Genomic DNA, 23,311 nt, shown 5'->3' with positions numbered 1-23,311 from the left:
GGATATAGGGTATTTGGGGCCATCAGTTTTCTGAGTTAGTAAGTACAGAGGGTCTTTCTCTTCATTTAATGTTAAATAATCCCATTAACATTTTGGAATTAAATTGAGTTTTAGTCTTTAAGAAAAAGTTGGATTGAATTTGTAAAACAATGTATTAAGACTTAAAAAGAAGTTGTAATAGTAATACAAACAATCTCCTGACTTAGTGGAGAAACATTTTATTGTTCATGTCTGATATAAAGCAGAATTAAAGATGGAATGTATCTATACGTCTTCCTTTTGGTAAAGTAGTATCACAAATGGTTATAAAGATAACCTTTCAATTTTAAGGTTCATAGAGTGCTCACCCTGTTCAGATAAACCAGAAAGTGCTTTTTTTCTCCCTTCTCAGTTTTATTTAGCCAATTAGGCTAATTATATGTATATTTCAAGGCTATGTGCCAATTCAATCTAGAGCTGTTTTCTGTTTAGTTTTTTATTATTCCTTTAAGATACAAGCTTTCGTTTTGTAATTCCCAAGAAAAAAAGGATTTTATTTTGAAAACTGAGATTCTGTTGCTGAAATGCTGTAACTGTAGTATAAGCTGTTATCTCCACAATTGTGTTTCCTGTGTTGCAGATTATATAACTGCATGGCTTACATGAGGGGTCCTCATATAAGTGCAGCCAAACTATCATGAGCTTCCATTAGATTTAAAAGTGCAAGAGAAAAAAAAGCAATCTAGCTTCTTGGTAGAAATAAAATCAAATTTTTACAATTTAATTATTAGCTCCGCAAAGCTGTCATGGACCATGTTTCAGATTCATTTCTGGAAACCAACGTTCCACTTTTAGTATTGATTGAAGCTGCAAAGAATGGAAATGAGAAAGAAGTTAAAGAATATGCCCAAGTTTTCCGTGAACATGCCAACAAATTAATTGAGGTAAGTGTATTAGCAGTTTTATTAATTATGTGTAACTTGATGGACTGTGGTGATTTTTAACCACAGTATTTAATCAGCGGAAAAATTTAGGGGCTCATCTAATGTACAATATGTGTAAGATGAAAGTCTTTCATTATTAACGTCTATCCAAAACTACCATTTTGGTCAGTTTACGTTAATTACATACATAATTAGATATAGGTAGTCTTTATCTGGGAAACTTAACATCTCCACGTGGTGTTAATGCAAATAAAATAGATCATGACATGCTTAAACTCAGAAGACACTGTAGAAAGTAGTGGCTAGAAGCTGGAGCTCAGGAGTCATACTGCCTGGGCTTGCATCCTGGCAAATTACTGAACCCCTCTGAATTCCCATTTCTTACTATAAAATGAAGATACTAATGATGCCTATCTAGGGATTATTTTGAGATCTCAAAGAGACGCTGTATGTCAAGTGCTTAACCCTTTGCCTGAGACACAGACTCAGCTCCATCATCTTGTTTTAAAATTGTAGAAATTGGGAATTCCCAGGTGGTCCAGTGGTTAAGACTCTGCACTTTCACTGCCAAGGGCGTGAGTTCAATCCCTGGTTGGGGAACTAAGGTCCCACAAGCCAGGTCACATGGCACAGCCAAAAAAAAAAAAAATTGAAGAAACTGAGCCCTAATGTGCTGCTAATTAGATATATTTGAACAGTAGATATCTGTATGTTAGTGGTTGGTTTTTTTGGCTATAAGAAGAAAGGGTGAGTTGCTATTTAATTTCCAGATAAGTTAGGCTTGCCTCCTACCTTTTGATTACTGAAATTATGTTACTGTTTAATTGATTTCATTATTACTTTATTTCAAAAATTTGACACACTGTAAGCATATACCCAACTTATTTAATTTTGTAACCTTAATGTAAAACATCTAATATTTGGAAGAGAGATTCTGTAGATCATTTGGTAAGTTGGTCATTATGTAAGAACAGAAAATGGGCCTTTTATGTAAAATGTGTTTCTTGTACGTTTGGATTTATAGTGACATTAGGCCAGGTTAGTACCATAAAAATATTCTAAGGAAAACATAAGTTATCACATTAAATGTGTTACTAATTTTAAATCTAGTTTTCTTTGAACATTAATCGTTATTCTCACCTGAATTAATTATGTGCAAAATACGTAGGTCAGTCTGCTATTCAAGTTACTGATTCTGGCATTTGGTTAGAAGACTTGCGTTTTGTGTCTCCATTAAGCATAATCTTTTCACAGTAGTCATATGACTGCATGAGGTGTAACCTTCAAATGTACAAAGATTGTCTTCACAAAGATTGTCTTCAGGAAGCCAACCTCCTGTAAGTAGCCTACATCTTAGAAAGTGTGCCTGTGAGGCAGGAAGCAAGGACACTGCCAGCCCATGGCCTTGGGTAACAGGTAGCAGTAATGGCAAAGGCATTGGAAAGGGCATCTGAAAGAGTATGGCAGGCTGAACCTCACAGGGCAGCCCTTTTCTGTTCTACAGCTGGAGGGCCCTTTATAAGGACCTGCTGTACAGTCCTCAGCCTCTCCATCCAAGAAAACTGACACTTGTTGAGCACCTGCTGTGTACCATGTATATGCAAATACAATGTACTTTCCATGTTCTCAGGTAGGGAAACAGGCTTAGAGAGGTTAAGTAACTTGCATTCCTCCCACAATGAGGGCTGTGCCACTCAAGCTTACTGGCGTAGTGGACAGCCTTATGGCCAGTAAGAAGCACTAGATGGACCTGGTGGGTTTGGAGACCTGCTCCAGGAACTTTGTCCATGCTTATACTTCTTATTTCATTCTGAACTAACCAAGGGCCCCTTAATGTTTAATTTTGATATTCCCTGTCACAACTGACTTCTGACTCCTTTCTCCCCTCTCTCCCCTCTCCATGCCCTCCACCCACATCGTCCCACACACATAATATATGTGTATTAAATGACACATGGCTTTTCATTGCTTGATGCATAACCAAAGGCCTTGTAGTATCATTCTGCAAACACTTAAATTACATTTATGGTAATAGGGATCCTAGGGTATATAATTGCATGTGTGCATGGAAAGGAAATGAATTTTTAAAGTGTTTGTTATAGAAGCCTCAAATTCCTGATTCAAGGCAGAACTTCATTCTTCAATGACAAGCCTTCTCCTCCCCACACTAGTACTTTTGTATTATAATGAAACACTGAATTAGTGAGAGACTTGTTTAAAGCAAAGGTAAAATACTTTATTGTGATTATTTTCTTAATCTCCTGACATCTTCCTTTCTTTTTATTAGTTCCCCCTCTTAAGTGGAGTAAATGTCTGCAGGCCAACTTCGGTTTTAGGGGCCATTTGCCATTTTTCCTGGGGTTTAGGGGGAGTAAGGGTGCTATGTGAAAGTTGGGAAGGGCTGGTGGTGATAGGCCTCTGGCAGGAAAGGAAGGACTCAGATTCTGCAGCCACTGAGAATTCTGCCAGATATGTTTGTCCTCCTAAAATATTGAAATACAATTCTATCACTAACCACCTGCAATTAGCACAGACTCCACAGGTAAAGGGCATAATTCCCAGTAAGATTGTCCTCACTATAGATGCCAACTGCAAGTTAGGGGAGTCCCCAGCCCACCTGTACTTCTGACCCAACTGTCTATAAATTCAAGGGTTCCCATGACCTCTCATCCCTTCTTCACAAGACTGCCCTCATTTCAAATGCCAGCTGCAAGTTTGAGGGTCTCCAGTCTACCTGCTCTTCTGATCAACTAGCTACAAATTTGGCGGGTTTCCATGTCCCACTTCAGGTTCATTAATTTGACAGGACAACTCATAGAGTTCAGGAGAGTGCTATCCTTATGACTGCATTTTATTGTAAAGGATACAAATCAGGTCCATCCAAATGAAGAGACACATACGGTAAAGTGTGGGAAGGTCTCAAAGACAGAGTTTCCTGTCCTCTCCCCGTGGATCAGGGTATGTCACCTCCTGGCACATTGATGGTTCAGCCAGGAAGCTCCACTGAGTTTCAGCAACCAGAGTTTTTACTGAGATTTCATTATGTAGGTATGATTGATAGAATCCCTTCCTTCCGTGGACCTTGGTTTTTCCTGAAAGCCCCCATCCTCTAATCACATGGTTGGCATGGTGGCCTACCCATCCTCAGTCATCTCATTAGTCTAACATATATAGGGGCTCAGCTGGAGTTACCTCGTTAGCATAAATGATGAATAAGAAAGACACTCCTGTCACTCCTGAAATCTCTCAAGGATTTAGAAGTTTCCTCCCAAGAATCCAGTGCAAAGACCAGACATTTTTTTATTATACAACACCTCCCCATCTTGAAGGAATGTGGAGTGCATGGTTTTTGGATAGCTTGCTACCCAGCCATAAATACGACATGGAAGAGGTAAGACAGGGCAGGTTTGTTTCTTGCAGCTTTATGTAGATCCTGTTTGTGGCCATTTACCCAGCGATTTACCACTTGTTTTATCTGGTGTTCCTTGCATTGTTTGGTTTTACTTTTCCCTGGAGGTTCGCCCGTTAGGAGCCCAGTTTTCTGATTGAGTCCATCTCTTCTCTCCTAAGTGAATGGTTCTTTCTCATAGAATCATTGATTCTCCCTCTGGTGTATAAATCCCCTTCTGTTTAATATCCGTGTATTGACACTTACCCTTTCTTAGACTCATTCTGTAGTGGGAAACTCCCTCCTTCCAGAGGCGGCACCTTCCACTGGTGGATTTCTCTGGTTGTTAGGAATGGGGGGCCACAGTCTCCTTCTCTGGAACACTCCCTGTCCATCTTTTTACTGCTGCACACAAATGAATTGAGAGGAGCTATAAGTGAAAATAGACACCTGATTTCAAAGATGTGGCATGGAAAAAGAATGTAAAAGATTTCATTATCTTTTTTATTGATTACATGTTGAAATATATTATCTTGAGATTAAATATTATTTTTTCTAATCTCACCTCTTAATGTGGCTCACATTGTATTCCTGTTGGACAGCACTAGTCTAGGTGATTTCCTCAGGCCTTTGAGAGGCTCTCTTCATTCTGCCTCTTCTCTGAATGCTTGCCACTTAAGTGCCAGTCCTTATTGAACACCTGCTGTAAGAGCGGGCGGATGGAGGTAGAGCAGCCAAAGCTTCCACTGGCTTTTGGGCAGTGACCTCACAGTCAGCTCCAGGATTTTGCTTCCAGAGGTGCTGCTGCTCAACTCCATCTTCTCCATCCTGGTCTGTGTGGGTGCAGTTGGTTGTTTGGCTCTCTCTGTTTTGACACTCATGCAGTATAAACTTCTTAGATTCAGTCTAGTGTTCTGTCCTGTCAGGACTATTGCTGGCATTGCTCTTCATATTATTGACAGCCCCTTCCAAACTTGTATCATTTCTTTCTTTTTTAAAAAATAAGCATATCTTTTCTCCTTTTATCCAGTATGTTTATAAAGTACTGTCTAAGACAACCCATGGGATAGAAACTTTCTTTCAGCTTGCCACTAGAAATCATTGTGTTGATTGTACGATTCTTTGTGTATAGTTAGCTGTTCAGCCAGTTACAAATTCCTTAACTTTTGTCTTGATCTCTGTCCCTGCCCACCCCGGCCAAATAAAATAGTGTAAAAACGTTATGCTATAATTTGGGTTGTCATGTAAAGTTGCTTCAAATGTACTAATAGTTTCTGAGTAGTATTAGGGATAGCATCCACAGAGAAATGGGAATATTACGGTACCTTCTCTGTATACCACATTATGGAAATACAAGATTAGCTTGAAGAATAAAAACCACATACTGACTGGTGAGGTTTTATGAGCAGAAGTGAATTTCTCCAGCCCCTCTGTGTGGGCATAGTGTTTGGAAGGCTGTGTGGTGCCTGCTGCCTATTGGATCCTTATTAAATGACTGTGATTTTACTTGGGAAAGCAAATAACAGTGTTTGCTGTGTGGCTGCTCTTATTTTCTCAGGGTCTGACTAGGACCTCTGACTGCCTCACACTACAGTTGTCAGTGGGATCTATTACCTCCCCACATGGTATTGAATCCCCTTTTCTTATGTGAAGGGTACACAGAGGTTGTGCGTCTCAAGGCCAGTGAGTAGGGGAGCAGGAGCTGAGGGTCAGTGTTGATGAGCTGGTGACCCTTCTGTTCACCGTTTTCTTCTGTTAATGATTTCTTTATATTGCTTGTCAGTTTAGTGTATTGAGGTGAAAAATTTATTTTCTGTCAGAAATATTAAGCTTTTTGTCAATAATGCAACACCCACGTGTCCTTTTTAATTGCTTCATTCTTTGCCTACCTCCTTTGCTGTGAGCAGCTTAATAGCTAAAGAGCAATCAGTTTTCCCTTTTTAATTTTGCTGTCTTCTGGTTCCTTTTCAATTTCATGAATTGAGAGTAAAATAGGAAAAATACAATTCATGAAATCTTGCCTGTAAAAACTGTCTATCATTTAGTATCCCTTTCCCCTCAGCCCGAGACACTGTACAATAAGATGGTGTTTTGTTCATTGCCTTGTGAATTAAGAACCAAAAAGTAAATGTAACTGGTATGATTTTGAGCTGGATTATCATTACTTGCTATGTTCCCCACCACCACCACTCCAGGACCAAGTATTTCCCATTATCCAGGACTTCATAGGTTGTGGCTTTATTGGCTTGAAATGTGTATTTTAACTGCAAATTGAATGATCTTCATTATAACTTTTATTCTGTGTTGTGCTTATAATACGCAGTAAAGTGACCTTGAAGAAACCTCTGTAAGGGGCATTTGAATTAAACACTGACCTTATACCATCTGCCTGTGACATCTTGGATATTTTCTCAGTACCCCTGTACAATACTATAGGCTGAAATTCTTGCAAATGGCCAATCAAATGAAGCTTCAGTTTTCCAGGACAGTAGGATGTTTGCATGAAAGCAGTTGGGTATTCTTAGGGAAGAATGCTGACCTCAGAATCAAGAAGAATTTCCTGAGCATATTGAGCTTGGTTTTCTTACATTTTCAAGGGTGTGTAATTTCACATGCATGGGGTTGTGTAAGACCAAAGTGTCTTGCCTGTATTATTTTAACACCTTAACACCAAGCTTTTTTGGCTGAACTGAACCACCTAGTCAAATTTTGGGATGGTCAGGTGAAGGCAAATGGATGTATCTTGTTCTCAAGGAGCATTGAGATTCTTTTCTCTTGGAGTGTTGGCAGGAACAATTAAGGAAGCACTCTGCCCAACTCTGGCCCTGCTTCAGAAAAGAGTGTAGGCCCTCCTATTGCCTCACCAGTAGACCTGATGGGCTAGTGTTTAGACAGGCACCCTTCCTAGCCTTATTGACAGATTATTCAGGAGATTAGACAGAAATAGGGAACTTTTTAAGTGATCTGTATAATAACATGTAAATGGAAATGATGACAATATCACCTGGGTGGTTATCTACACATGAAAGCCTTTTTAAAAATATCACATAGCCAAGCTGTTTAAAATAGTTTATGATGTTTTAGTAAATTCACAATTTCTAATCCTGTTACTAGAGATACTTATATCCCTAAAATTAGATTTGGCATGGCTTATTTTGAACAAAAACATGTAAGAGAAATTAAGGTAGATGTAGAAAATCAGGACGTAGGAGAGAAATAATACACAATTACGAGCTATAATTGCCATGCTTGAGTTTGGTTGTGTTACTGCACTTCCTGGTAGCATGGAGGAAAGGAAGACACACAATCAGTTCTGTATTCTTGTCTTTAGAATTGAAGAAGTATGCCCATTTTTTCATGGGAAATGAGCCTATCGTAAAATGTTAAAAAAAAAAATCCTTACTTGGGACTTTTACATAAGGGGCAGTGAATGATTTAATACATAGGGTCCTCAACATTTTAGTAATAAATGTAGTGACAGAGTCCACATGATTTTTTTTTCTTGTAAATTCCCTCTAAAATGGCAAGGTCATAATATTCAGTTGACACTGAATTGAGTTCCAAAGAGCTGTGATGAGGAGCTAACCCAGCATGTGGCCTTCCGTCTCCCAGTAACAATATTAGGAGAACTGAGGGCTGTGAGTCTGTGAGTCCAGTGCTTCCTCCTGACCATCCCAGTGTAGCTTGCTTTCTTTTTTAAAATAATGTTCAACCTTCCAGTTTCTTTGTGTTTTAAACGTGTCCTGTAAAGAGCATATGTTTAGTTATTGTTATTCAGGTTAGCAGGGTTTTTTTTCCTGTTAATTAGGGAGTTTTGTACACACACATTTATTATCATTATGACATGTGGATTCATTCTTACCATTGCATTTTTGTTCTCTCTTTCCCCTTCTTAACCCTGCTTCCATCCCTCCTCCTCTGTTTCTAACTCTCCTTCCCTCTTTCGGATTGATTGAGTCCTCCCACTTCCTTCTATTCCCCCCCGCCCTTCTCATTTGGAAATCATACACTCCATTTTATTACTAGCAACTCTGGATATTTTAAGCATGCATGTTTAAATTCAGAGGTTGAGGGTAAGTAGTATCTTTTCCTCCTTCTGAAACAGTATGAGAATCTTAGAATGCTTTGACTTTAGTTATTCTCTAACTTAGATGTTATTGTTGTCCAGTAGTTTGGTTCTCTTAATTTTTAGCCCCATGAGTTAGACACTGTTGGTATTGCTTTATTCACTTATTTCAACTTTTGCATAAAATTTATCTGATACCATATTTTCATTGCTTCCCATTTCTTCTCGCATATTAAACCTTCCTTCTGGGATTGCTTCCTTTTTTCCTAAAGCATCTTTATTAAACACCTTTAGTTGGGGCAGGAAAGATCTGTCTGGAGTAAATGCTCTGAGATTGGTTTTGTTTTTGTTTTGTCTTAGTGTCTTTATTTTGGCTTAATTCTTGAAAAAATAATTTTATTGGATGTATAGTCCTAGGATGATTCCCCCCACTACCTCCCTTCAGGGATTTGAAAATATTATTACCCTATCTCTGGCTTCCATTGTTGCTGTTGAGAAATCAGCAGTCAATCTCACTGAGCTTTCTTTGTAGATAATTTGTATTTACTTTCTGGCTGTTTTTAAAATCACTTTTTTTCTAAAGCTTCACTTCAGTGTGTCAGGGTGTAGATTTCCTTTTATTTACTCTGCTTAGAATTTATCTTCCCAGATCTGAAAATTGTTTCATCCATGCTGAAAAATTTCAGCTGTTACCTCTTGCAGTATTGCCTCTTTTGCATTCTCCCTGTCTTCCCTTCTGAAATCCTCATAGTTGAATAATAGACCTCAATTTATCTTTCATGTCTCTTAATTCCTTTTATGGTTTCATGTCATGAAAATGTCTTGGTTTTCCTGAATAATTTCTTCAGTTTGACTTTCCAGGTTAGTAATTCTCTTTTCAGCAGTGTCTAGTCGATATTATTTTAAATATCTAGAAATGGTAGACATTATTACTTTTCTCTTAAAGTTCTATTTTGATCCTTCTCAAATCTGCCTAGTTATTTCTGAGTGTGTTTTTCCTTTTCTATACTTTGTGTTATCTCTGTTAATGTAAAAAACATATTTCTTAATACTCCACTTTTGATCGTTTAAGTATCTGCAAGTCATGGATCTTATTACACAGTTCTTTTGCTCAAGATGCCTTATTTCCTTGTGTACTTCCTGTATTTTTTATTGTGGGTTCACATTCCTGGTATTTCGTATTTGGGAATTCTTTGAGGCCTGGGTTTAGATTACTTTCCATCAGAGAAAATTTCCATTTATATTTACTTCTGCCAGTTGCTTACGGATACTACTAATACATGACCTCCTAAACCTAAAAGTTTTGGGGGGCCAGATAAATAATATTTCTATACCTAAACCCCTGAGGAGGGCCAGCCTTTGGTTAGAATTTACAGGAGAGACCTTTTTTTTTTCTCCTCCTTGAGGGAGTGATTAGGGCTTATACTGGCAAGTATCCTACTATTTTGCTCTTCATGTTGACTTTTCTCTTAATTCACTCTTTCACTTAGGATGTTGCCTTTTGGCTGTCCCAGCTCTGTGCAGAGTCTCTCATCTAAGGCATCTACCTTATGAGACCCATTAAAAACCCAAGTTCTGACCACAGAATGGCACACATACTCCCTTCATAAACAGTTTTCAGTGCTTGCTTACCTCTCTGAATTTCTGTTTTCCCATTTCTAGCCTCTGCTGATTTCCCTTAATTACTCACCTGCTTACCCTACATTTTTTTTTAACAGCATGATTGAGGTATAATTTATATACCATAAAACTCACCCATTTTAAGTGTACAATTCAATGGTTTTTACTAAGTTTACAGAACTATGCAGTCATCATCACAGTCCAGTTTGGAAGTTTTCTGTCACCCATGTGTGCTTCACTTTTTGGTTAGCTATCTTGTTCCTCCTAATAAGATAGCCAACACCCGTCCCTGGAAATTGGAAAGTTGGAAGCTTGACCTCTGTTTCATCATCATTTCTTCTGTGGGTTTGGAAGTAATTGTTAGAAATTTCTTCAGTGGTTCTGAAATTTATATGATGTGCAGTTGGGACTTCTCTCTTCATATATGACAAGTTTGGAAAAGTTGATTTATTATTACTTTGGATTTTTTGAGAGTACGGAGAGCTTAACCATTTTGAAGAAGAAAGCTCAGGTGGTAGCTTGACCCAAGATCACATGGCAAGTGATGTAGAGTTTGAGCTTCAACTTTACGGCATGCTACTCAGGTCGTGGTGTCACTACTTAAGACTTAAAAGCTCCCTGTTCCACAGTTCTTGTCACTTGTTGCCCCTCCACAACAGGTATAGGCTACTGTGAGAGTAGGTCATTAATTTATTACCAAGAACAAAAACAAATCTCTTCTTGTCTTCCTGCAAAGGTTCCAGGGTAAGGGGCAGTGGGAAACAACTTATGTTTGACTTAAACAAATTTTAAATTTATTTAAAGTCATCAACACATGTATAACAGAGGAAAATTTGTCATAATGGTGTATTTTTTCCCCCTTGTAACCTTGTTTCATACATTTTATTTAAGTAAAGAAATTCTAGAGCTTTCCTACATGTCTGAAAAGTTGTCTTTCCTGTCATGTACAGATGTCATATTTGTTGATTTGACACAGCCTGGCTGTGACAATTTTTTCCTGCACAGCACAGATTATTACTGGGCTACTCCTAAAACCAGCTAAAGCCCAGGGCTGTTCTTTGGTTTTTTTCAATCAGGGAGTTGAAAGTTTTCTGAAATGTTGTGTTCTTCTACAGGGTCCAAACTTAAATGGGATAGGCAGAAGTGGTGCAAAAGAGGCCTCATGATTCCAAAGCTGGTAGTCATAGTGTCAGTCTTAGCCGACCTCTTAGATTAGCAGGAATCTAAGATGTTTAAATTGTTAATACACAAATTACTGTGGTAGCAAAGATATAAAAATTTATTCCGAGAGCAAATTAGAGATGTTACTCATTACTCTCCAAAGTCTCCGCTCTGCTAGGTTCTCTGGAAGTTAGCTGCTCTGAGTATTTTTAATTCAAACTTCAGAAACTTCTTCAGTCTACTGAGCTGCTATCCCAGATTTCTAGAGCCCCACAAAGAGGTATTTAGGAAGCCCCTTCCCTCATTCCCAGCTTTCATGGCAGTCAAGCCTGGCACTAGTATATGAGGTTAGCTTCTCAGAGAGCTGTGGTCGAGATGTTGCATTTGCACATTTGTCATTGTTAGGAGTGAGTGGCGCTTTCCCTGGAGGGTGAATTGAAGCTCATTCATCTGGAGAAGACTGTCAGTGACAGGTGCCCACTTCCTCCTCCCAGGGCAGACGGGGTGGCCTCCTGAAACAGGCAGTGTACTCTTGTAGAACATTAAAGTAATGTTTTTAAAATAAAGAATAAGTCTTCCCAAGTCTTGTTAGGATTTGTATCAGGAAACAGGAAAGATGGTTTACAAAAGTCAGCCATTTCAGCCTTTAGCCACACACCATCTCATGTGTCTGATCTGTAGTAGATAATACTTATTGTAATCCTTTGCTTCTTAATTTAATTATTTTTTTCTGAGTTTTACAGATTCATAAAATTGGGAGAATATAAAATTATACTAGTAGTGGCTGGAGAGTGGAAGGCAGAAACAGTGACAGACCTTCCTGAATCTAACATTTGACTGGCCTCCGAAAATGGTGGGCATGGGGTGGGACTAGGGATCTTTGTTGTCCCAAATTGCTAATTCAGTCATCAGCCTCAAATTTTATATTTGGTTTCAAAATGCCTTGTTAAGGCAGTGAAGCAATAGAAGCTGTGGCTTCATAAACACATCTAATTTAAGCTTTCTCCTTCAGTAGAGCATCATAAAATGTACATTTGAGGGATAATGTTTGTAAAAGTTTTATCTTCTACAGAATTTAGCTTAGGTCATATTTTGTAGCACTTTTAAAGGAAACAAATAGAAATCAACAATTATCTCTATAGACTGTCATCATGAATAGAAGTGCCTCTTTGCTCAGGTCCAGTTGACACTGGAAAGTGGAATTGTAACCTTCAGGGAGTATAAATCTTACTTCTTTTGTGTGATTTTGAAGGCCCTTACCCATTAAAGATCTGACTTAATTTTCTTTTTCCGTACATTTTTATGTTTAAGTTCCATGTTCTTTTGTTTCTTCTTGTGATTAGGCATTGCAGGATTGTGACAGTTCGCAGTCTTAACAGAAAGCTGATAACCCCTAACTGTAACACTGCGAACAACAGTAATGGTATATAATTTTTCTTGTGCCTTTATCTGCTTAACTTGGGTGGAGGAGTGAAAATCAAAGGTTATTGCCATTGCCCTTGTTTACTCTGGCATTTTAAATTCTCAGAAAGTGCCTCTGTTATTCAACTGCCTACGCCTCTATCATTCATAACTGAGTTTGCAACTGGGGCAAGATATGTCTCAGCACTGTGTATTCAGTTGGTCCTTGGTATTGCTAATGGAATTGGCAAGCCTGTTTATTTAGAAACATTGGTAAGTGATCACAGCCCTAGCAGCCGCTACAGAACAACATTCTCAGCACAGCCAGAGCTTCAGCAGAAGTATGATACAACTTGGAAAGATTGTTTCTGGCTACATGAGTAGTGTCATTGAGGCAGTTGGATGGCAAGGTAAAGATTTTAGTTCAAATGAAATAGCATCATTCAGGAAACAGTGCAGCTGTCAGTGCTTTTGAGAAACCAGTTAAAAGACAGTTTTGCTCTTAACTATGGGATATCATCTCTGTTTCTTCTTCCATTTCTGATGAGGGTGGACTTGGGTCCATCTTGATGTGTTAATGCTATTTTTTAATTTGAAAAATAGCCTTGCGTTCAAATAAAACTCATCTTGGCTTAAAGTAAGCATCCATTCACCTGTCAAATGAGAACAGCAGCTTAGAATTTCGATTTCCTTCCTTTAAGAACAGCTGCGGAGTACATTTTTATTTGAGGGCACCAATGATTCTTTGGTGCCTTTGGTTCCTTGGTTTTTCTCACGTCTCACACCAGGAGACCCTTTTTCTCAACTTACTGTTCAGGCAGGTTAGAGCCCATGTAAAGCTGGTGAGTTACAAGCCCTAGGATCTTTCAGTGTTCTGCCACCAGCTTACAATGTGACCTGTGTTATGAGTTTAATTTCCTTAGCACAGAGCTAAAAAATTTGTCCTCATAAGCAGGTAATCAATCTGTGAGAAGTAAAACACCTTTGGTGCTTTTGTCATTTGTTCTGTAAAGGTCAGGGATGGGGTAGGTGTACATTTGTTTTCCTTTAAAGTTAAAAGAGAAAAATCTTCAAAGGTCTTTTTTATCTTTTCTTCTAGGTTGCCAACTTGGCCTGTTCCATCTCAAACAATGAAGAAGGTGTAAAGCTTGTTCGAATGTCTGCAAGCCAGCTAGAAGCCCTCTGTCCTCAGGTAAAGTACAACCAGCAATGTTTAAGGTTTCACGAAATTGGATTTGGGTTATTAGAGTGGGGATGAGGTTTATTTTGTTAGTTTCATTTTTAGGATTTTAGATAGAAGTCTTGAGGACAGAACGCTGATCCACAGTCTATATAGCTTGAGAAATTTGTTTGACTTTAAGCGATATTTCCTTAAGGCATCATGTGTTACTGTCTCCTTGCCCTTCATTAAAAATGTATAGTGTCGGGACTTCCCTGGTGGCACAGTGGTTAAGAATCTGCCTGCCAGTGCAGGGGACATGGGTTCGATCCCTGGTCCAGGAAGATCCCACATGCTGCGGAGCTGCTGAGCCTGTGCTCTAGAGCCCGCGAGCCACAACTGCTGAGTCTGCATGCCACAACTACTGAAGTCCGTGCGCCTAGAGCCAGTGCTCCACAACAAGAGAAGCCACCACAATGAGAAGCCCGTGCACCGCAAGGAAGAGTAGCCCCCGCTCACCGCAACTAGAGAAAAGCCCATGCAGCAGTGAAGACCCAATGAAGCCAAAAAAAAAATGTATAGTGTCCTCCATTGCTGGCAAATGGAGAGTAGGCAGTGGCCATTCTACACCCTCCCTAAGGGAGGGCCATCTGCAACATGTGGTAGTCCTGGAATCGGGATGGTTACCCACAAGCCTGAAAGAATAACTGTTACCCACCCACACTCCATTGTGATGCCCAGTATTTGGATCTTGTTAGAGGGAATGGGATTCAAGAGCTAGAAGCCTTACTTAGCTATGTCTTGAAGTAGCCTTATGATACAGATATTAATAATGTAATTCAGCCAGCTACTGAAGTAAAAGCTTAAGAACTTTTCTCCGTTTATAATGGCATATTGGAAGACTGGTGATCAGGCTAGGTTAAGCATCTGGGGCTCTAGAAAGACTGAAGCACACAGAAGAATGGTTGCTTTGTTTAATGTTAGGTGAGTTGCCTGCCTCCTGTGAGGGGAACTGATCCTTTTTGTGTGCCTGACACTCCTTGCCCCTCACAGGGATTTCTAAGCAGTGTCAGTGCTGTTTTGGTGGAAGAGGTTGCCTCTTCAGTTTCCCAGGTAGAGAATGGTCATGGGCATACTCTGAAGATTTACATTAAACTCTTTCTAAATGTCCTGTCAGATTGCATTGACCACAAATAAAGGGGAATAAAGCAAGGGAACTGGAGTAATAGAATAGAGGTTACGGGAATGAAATTTCTATGTTTTGTCTGCAACCAACTTTAAAATATACCGTGACTAATACTTTGGTTCTTTCATATGTATAATTCCTGACACTCAAGGTAGGTGACCAAAATAAGTAAAGCCTGGTTATTAACCTGGGATCCTAACTGGTACACAGGTTAGCTAGGGCACTTATTCTCATTCTCAACCATGTGGGTTAGTGTGCCAGTGAGAGCTGCTTCATCTGAGTATTAGTGTGATGAGCCAGTTGTGGATCCACATTATCTAATCAACATTTCCCCAGCTTTAATCCAGTCATGAAGTCTGCTACTGGTCAATAGCTGTACAGATAATAAGCACAATGAATTTAATCACCTACAGAAAGTTCATGGATGACCAAGTTATATGAAATAAATTTAGAGTAGATTTTAAAGATCTGGCATTCTTTTCTCAAGCTTGCCATTTTACCCTATCGGCATTTTATTTATTTTTTTATTTTTTAAGAAAAGGGTGAAATTTAATCTTTATTTACAGGACACTGCAAGATATGAAATTCCACATAAAAATAAGAAACCCATTGAGAGGAGAAGCTTCATATAGTATGTACAGTTTGGAACTGTTCAAGAATAGTTTCTTTGGAAAAAGTGCTACAATAACAAACCACATGTAAAAAGAGTTCTTAGTAGAGAAACAGTAAGACAAACTTCTACCAAACATAGTACACAACAAACAACTTTATGCCTCAGGTGTACAATCTAAAAGTTGAAGGTCCCCGCAGTGCCATCCTGAACTTGGAATGTAAACCCTTCAGAGGTAGTTTCTGGCACAACATTTTGATCTTCCTCTTCCTCCACAGAGAAAGAGGAGGATCTCAATCTCAATCAAGTTTAATGAAGCTTTGTACACAGACTCATTTTCATGGTTTTGTAGAGCTTCAATTTTGTCCAAACCTCCACATTCTTCAGTCATCATACTAAGTTTCTCAGTTTCCCCTAGTTTCTCAGCAGCGTGAAAGATATTTGAGATGGCATCCAGAATAACCAGAGGAATTTTGGTGTCTTTCGCAGTTAGGAGGTTCATCAACGGCTCTGTTATGCCACAATGAACAAGGTATACCATCTGCTCAACTGTTCCGCCACGTGTATAGTTGGTTACAGCCCATACAGCTTCCTTTTGTGTCCTAAAGTCGGCCTTAGAGAGAACGCCAACAAGGAACGGGACTAATCCATGATTTACAGCTTGTTGTATCTGGTCCTGGCGGCCAGCCGTGATGTCCATGTAGCTTCCTTCTGAATGTTAGTTTTGGAGTTTGTTAGCAGGCTGGGAAAGATGGCAAGTGCTCCTGCATCTATTACAACCTGAGTCTGTTCATCTGTTCCAATGACAATATTCCCTATGGCTCTTTGTGCGACAGTCACAACTGGCAATTCAGTAGCTCCTAAAAGCTTCACAAGTTGGGGTACAACCCCAGTTTTCACAACCATTTCAATCCGTTCATGTGGACCATTGGTAAGGTAGGAAATAGCCCAGCAGGTATCAGCTAAAACTTCTGGGTCATCGTGATGCAGGAGATGAACTAAAGTAGGAAGAATTTGCTCAACAGAGTCTAAGGGGGGGGTGCACGATTCTTGTTGCGACAAAGATTTGAAAGTGTCCAGGTAAGATTACGTAAGTAACCACGTGCTAAAGATGACACATCAGGAACCGCCAAAAGTGCCAACAGCAGGTCAACTGGACCATACTTGATAACCAAGTCTCGGAAAACCGAGCTATCACCTGCAGTGTTTCCTAGAGCCCATGCAGCTTGTTCACTGATGTGAGCGTGGGGAGATGCCAACAGAGAAATGAATGCTGGGATAGCACCTCCATCTACCACAGCCTTGGTCTGTTCTGATGTCCCGGAAGCATTGTTAGTGAGGGCCCAAGCAGATTCAAACTGAAGGGGACTACAGTCCGTTCTGCTCAAGAAGGACACAAATTTTGGAATCAAACCAGCCCGGATTATGCTGTCTGTGGGGGGCTATTTTACCCTAGAAAGCAGTTTCCTAGCAGCTTGAGTAGCTTGGAGCTGGCTTTCCAAGTTGTTGCTATTTATGCCTTTGACAATATCATCAACAGACCAATTTATAGTGCCCCGGTTTTTGCGGTTTTCCTGCAGTGGAGAAGCAGCAGCATCTGGAAAGGAGCTGACATTTCTCCTTTTCAGCGTCTGGTCATCCTTCTTAGCTTTCCTGAGCTCCACATTAACTTCTGTTCAGCGCTGCCTCATTTCTGTACTGTCTTTCCCCTTGTTCTTGAATCCGTTAAGGCGGGCAGCTGGTGAACTAGCATCCTCATTGGTGGACATGGTTATGAGACAAAGGAAGAAAGCTACACAGTTGACTCAAGCTTCCACAGGAGGTGGTGCGGGGCGCACAGGCTGCGCATCGGCTGCCCTCACAATGTCCACTGCGGTCAGCCCGAGGGTGGTGTGCCAGCACTTTATTTTTAATGCCTTTGGTTCTCCATTTGATTTTGAAATGCTTGAAAAGCGACAATGCTTTCACATATTGGCTGAAACAGATGGTAACATACGCTGATCACACCTACTAAGAGTATTTATATAAATGATCTTAAAGCCTAGAAAAAAAAATCACATGGAGAGTCTAGTAGATCCTAATGAGAGTGATGGTGTGCATAAGTCATGTTTGGCTGGGACATGTTGCCCAGGTTTTAGGTTGCCCTCAGAAAGCACCTTTTTTCCCTCTCCTTTGTAGGTTCATTTCTCCTGCTAGAACAGACCTCAAGACAGTGTCCAGACCACGCTTGGAATTGGGTATATGTCCTAGATAAAAAGGTGTTTCTCTAGGTGTGATTATTCCTGCAGATTCTCTCCTAGGCCCCTTCCTACCCTTGCTCACAAACAGGGCTGGGCAGGTTCAGTGATGGCAAATACAGTAGACATTTGCAGGCATGGTAATGACAAACTATGTAGCATGTGCCATTTCTAAATGAGGTAACTGTGACTCCACTCCAACCCATTATTGCTAGGTTCTTTCATTATTTTTAAAGAGAAGTCAGCAATTCAGATTTTTTTGACAAGTCTCAATTTTAAAGGATTGATAACTAATTTAAAGTTCTGAAATTCTTTGAGGAGCGTAAACCAGATTTCTGGGAGCTGCATCTTACCTACCCTGGCCATGTGTTTCATGCTCAAAGGACCTCTTCTTTAAGGTAGCTGGTGGCTGTCCCTCTCAGGAGGAGTGGAGCCCTCTCCTTATTCTTCAGCCTGATGTGGGCAGTGATGTCAGGCATCGGGGGGTCCTAGTCCTGAGGTGTTTCCTTCCAGGGTCACTGGCCTGTTTGATAAACAAACCCTAGGCACGTTAATCAACTTGACTAGGCTAAATATGCTGTAGCATGTAGACAAAAAGTTATTATATTAAAGTGTATGTTTCTTTATTTGAGGCTACTGTCAGCATCCATCCACAGTATTGGGTTTTTCCGGTTTGTTTTTCAGGTCTCACACCCACACTGCTGCATTCAGGCAGCCCTGGCCCCTCTGCTGGGGGCTGCTTTTCTGTGGCTCCACCTACAGTCTGGAGTTGGTTCCTAGACCTTATTGTTCCTTTCTGGAGAGGAGAGGTGACAGATGGAACCTGTAGAGGAGTTTTCTTCTCCATCTTTCAGCTCACCCAATAGCAAATTAATTTTTGGAAATGGGAAATTCTGTTCTAAAGTACTAACTTTTTAGTAGTTAAGCGACTTAACTCTGATATTTGCGGTGTTAAAGTTGAGTTCAGGCAAAGTAACCTGAGAGTGGATTTATTTTGTTGCTTGGGGGAGAAAAAAGCACCCACATTTTTTGGTGATTTATGAGTAGGAAAGAAAGTAGGTCAGCTCTTTCCCTGCATTGCCTTCTGTTTTGTGTCTGCAGTATCGCACTGTTCATCAGAAAGGGGACCTCTCTCCATCTGAGCAGAGAGCCCAGACTCACATGCTTTTATCAGGAAAAAAATCTAACTGTTTTGGGAAAGAACCTGATTCTCTACCCCCATGCCCCCCCCACCCCCAATCATCTTGCTCATGGATGTGCTCAAGTCTTAGTGCATGGTAGCTGCTTAAAACACTTTAGTTTTTCAATTCATCTGATGCTGGTCAAAAGAAAATAGAAAAACCCTGCCAACAGCATGTTTCTGACAGTTGATAATTCATATGGCCTTTCTTGGAAATTGAAGCAAGGGTGAATGAAGTATTTGAAGCTGCTGCTTATCTACATTTCTTTGTCTTTTTTGGGGGGGTGGTACGTGGGCCTCTCACTGTTGTGGCTTCTCCCGTTGCGGACCACAGGCTCTGGACACGCAGGCTCAGCGGCCATGGCTCACGGGCCCAGCCGCTCCGTGGCATGTGGGGTCTTCCCGGACTGGGGCACGAACCTGTGTCCCCTGCATCGGCAGGCGGACTCTCAACCACTGCGCCGCCAGGGAAGCCCTCTTTGTCTTTTTTGGGGGGTATTTCTCACTAAATTGAGAAAGAACTTATAAAATTGTTGGTTCTTTCTTCTGCCTCCTTAGATTTATCTTCCATATTGCTGCTTCTCCCATTGTTCTGTGGGAATGCTGATCATTTTTGTGGCTAACAGGCTTGACAAGCATCAAATAAGCATAAACCCAGACAGGCCTGGTCTATATAGGTAGTGGGAAAATATATAGCTCTTAAATGAGCATCCAAGGCATACGGGCCAGGGAAGCCTGTGGCCTCAAGTTCTCATTCATGTATTATTTCACAATCATAGGACCATCTACCTTTGAATCACCTCACTTTTCCACTTCTGATATTCTCTAATCTTCTTACACAGCAGTTGCACAGAAGAGCTAAAAGGAGATGCTTCTGACTAAAAGTTTCTCTCAGCATTTTCTGTACCTCTTTCCTCCCTTCCCCCCTCCCATGGAGGCCTGCAGGTAACAGGCCTCCAGAGGTACTCTGGTTTCCTTGTAAGCCTTGCATATTGGTATTGGTTTGTTGTTTTGTTTTCTTGTAAAGTCTGATTTCCATATCATAAAAGTTGGAAAGTGTTTCCCTCTCTTCCATTTTTTTGAGAAGTCTATATAACTGGTATTCTTCTTTAAATGTTTGGGGGGAGTTTATCAATGAAGCCATCTGGCCTGGAGTTTTCTTTTTTTCTTTTTTAAAAATAAATTTATTTGTTTATTTTTGGCTGCATTGGATCTTCGTTGCTGCGTGTGGGCTTTCTCTAGTTGTGGTGAGTGGGGGCTACTTTGTTGCAGTGCGTGGGCATCTCACTGCTGTATCTTCTCTTGTTGTGGAGCATGGGCTCTAGGCGCATGGGCTTCAGTAGTTGTGGCACACGGGCTCAGTAGTTGTGGCTTGCGGGCTCTAGAGCACAGGCTCAGTAGTTGTGGTGCACAGGCCTAGTTGCTCCGCGGCATGTGGGATCTTCCCAGACCAGGGCTCGAACCCGTGTCCCCTGCATTGGCAGGTGGATTCTTAACCACTGCGCCACCAGGGAGTTTTCTTTTTGTGAAGATTTCCAAAAATTAATTTAGTTTCTTTATTAGGTATAATGATATTCAGATCATTTATTTAAACATTTAGCTGTTTATTCTTGAGTGAGCTTTGGTAATTTGTATTTTATTAATAGCTACTCTGTTATTTTTTTCCTTCTCCTTGCTTTGGGTTTAATTTGCCCTTCTTTTTCTAGTTTCTGAAGTTAGAAGCTTTTAAATTTATTTATTTATTTATTTATTTTTGGCTGTGTTGGGTCTTCGTTTCTGTGTGAGGGCTTTCTCCAGTTGCGGCAAGTGGGGGCCACTCTTCATCGCGGTGCGCGGGCCTCTCACTATCGCGGCCTCTCTTGTTGCAGAGCACAGGCTCCAGACGCACAGGCTCAGTAGTTGTGGCTCACGGGCTTAGTTGCTCCGTGGCATGTGGGATCTTCCCAGACCAGGGCTCGAACCCATGTCCCCTGCATTGGCAGGCAGATTCCCAACCACTGCACCACCAGGGAAGCCCCTGAAGTTAGAAGCTTTTAAATCATTGATTCGAGACCTTCTCTTCTAATGTAGCACGTAATGTTGGTGTGTGTGTTAAATAGCATGGTTGGGATGGTCAAGAAAGACCTCACTGAGAAAGTGATGTAGAAGCAAAGACCAGAAAGGAGATGACAGAACAAGCCAGAGAGGGTGTCTGAGGGGAGAGCACTCCAGGAAGAGGGAACAGCAAATATAGAGGCTTTGAGGAAGGAGGGTCAAGTATCTAACAGGAGTGTGAATGGTATAGAGCCTTTTAGGGCCATGGTAAAGCATTTGGCTTTTTACTCTGAGTCACATGGGAAGCCATTGATGGGTTTTGAGTAGAGGATTGACATGATCTAACTTTGGTTTTAGCAGGGTCTCTCTGACTTCTCTGAGGAATGATAGAAGCAGGGGGACCCCTTAGGAAGCTGTGGTTAGCAGAATAATGTGCTGCCCCCACCCCCAATTTTCTAATTCCTGGAACCTGTGAATATGTTACCTTATATAGCAGAAGGGACTTGGCAGAGGTAAATAAACTAACGATCTTTAAATGGTTAAATTATCCTAGATTATCCGGGTGCATCCCCAGTATAATCACAAGGGTCCTTATATGAGGGAAGCAGTGGTGTTGGTATCAGAGAAGGAGATGTGATCGTGGAAGCAGGAGTTGGAGTGATGTGGCCACAAGCCAAGGCATGTGGGCAGCCTCTAGAGGTTGGAAAAGACAAGGACTGGATTCTCCCCTAGAGACTCTGGAATGAACAGTTATGCTGACACTTTGATTTTAGCTCTGTAAGACCCATTTTAGACTTCTTCTGACTTTCAGAACTGTAAGATAACACATATGTGTTTTAAGCACAGCTAGTTTTGTGATTATGTTACGGCAGCATAGGAGACCAAAACAGAGGCAAGAGTACAGTGGAAGTGGTGAGCACTGGTTATAGGGTCTGGATATATTTTGAAGACAGAATTTACTGAAGGATTAGTTGTGAAGTGGAGGGGAAAGAGAAGAGTCAGGAAAAATTCCAGTTTTTTTTTTGCGGTACACGGGCCTTTCACTGTTGTAGCCTCTTCCATTGCGGAGCACAGGCTCCGGACACGCAGGCTCAGCGGCCGTGGCTCACGGGCCCAGCCGCTGCGCGGCATGTGGGATCTTCCCGGACCAGGGCACAAACCCGTGTCCCCTGCATCGGCAGGCGGACTCTCAACCACTGCGCCACCAGGGAAGCCCAGAATTCCAGGGTTTGATCCTAAGTAGCTAGAAGGATGGAGCTGTCATTTATGTTAATTTTGTGGTGCTTGTTAGACATGCAAGAAGCAAAGTCAAGTTCAGGAAAGAGGTCTGGATGAAATATATAAATGTGAGATCCATTACCACATACATGGTGCTTAAAGTCATGAGCCTTAATAAGTTCACCAATGGAATGTGTAAACCCAGAGTAAAAAGGTCTGGGAAATAAAACTGGGGTTCCCTAACATTTAGAGTTTGGGGAGATGAGCAGTATCCAGCAAAGGAGATTGAGGAAGTGTTATTGACCAGAAGAGCATCAGAAGCTGGCTCTGTCTTGGAAGACAAGTGGGATAAGTATTTCTAGGAAGAGTGATTATTCATGTAAAATGATTGTAGAATGTGACCTGAGAACTGATCCTTGGATTGAGCAACATATAGAGATCACAAGTGATCTTGGGCAAAGAAGTTTAGGTAGAAATTTAGGAGATATAAGCTTGACTGGAGTGGATTCAAGAGAGAAGAGATAAATTGAGTATAGCAAGTTGAGAGCTCTTTCTAATTAAATGTAAGGATTATGGAGACATGGGGTGATAGCATGAGGTAGATATGGGGTTGAGAATGTTTTTTGCTTTTGAGTTTTAGTCGGGAGCATTTTTCTATGTTTAGCTGATGGAAATAATCCAGTAGAAGGGAAAAACTGGTAATAAAGAATAGAGCAGAGAGAATTGCTAGGACATTGTCCTGGAGTAGAGGAGAAGAAATGAGATCCAGTGGACAAGTGGCAAGGTTGGTAGGAGCATAGATAGGAACATTCATAAGTAAAAAGAGGTAAGATAGAGCATGTGGCATGGATGCAGGTAAATGGATAGGTGCGGTGATAAAGATTCTATAGACATTCTCTTTTGATTGCATTCATCTTCTCATTTAAATAGGAAGCAGAACTATAAGCTGAGAGTGATGATGCTGGCAGAAGTGTTACAGGTTTGAGGAGAAGGTATGGAACAATTACTCTTTTAGGGTTCAGACTTGAGGAGAGGAAGAGACTGATTGGACTAAGGAAATCTAGTTCTCTTGCTGTCCCCAACACTATGAGTCCACTTGAAGTTGAGTGATCAAGATTTTAAAGGAGT

General features: G+C 40.8%; 1 protein-coding gene and 1 pseudogene across 1 annotated transcript in view; one reads left to right on the top strand and one right to left on the bottom strand.

The window, feature by feature from the left end:
- CTNNA1 (catenin alpha 1) overlaps nt 1–23,311 on the top strand; it is a 177,855-nt gene that overhangs the window by 131,259 nt on the left and 23,285 nt on the right. The window contains exons 9-10 of the mRNA XM_004282059.4: nt 771–923; nt 13,659–13,751. Of these exons, the coding sequence (XP_004282107.1) occupies nt 771–923; nt 13,659–13,751 (246 nt within the window). The remainder of the gene's footprint in view (nt 1–770; nt 924–13,658; nt 13,752–23,311) is intronic.
- LOC101273985 (importin subunit alpha-1-like) lies at nt 14,542–17,283 on the bottom strand (annotated as a pseudogene).

This window comes from Orcinus orca, chromosome 3 (genome assembly GCF_937001465.1).
Source record: "Orcinus orca chromosome 3, mOrcOrc1.1, whole genome shotgun sequence".
NCBI lineage: Eukaryota > Metazoa > Chordata > Mammalia > Artiodactyla > Delphinidae > Orcinus > Orcinus orca.
Note: the sequence above shows the minus strand (reverse complement) of the source record. Positions and strands in the feature narration are given on the sequence as shown.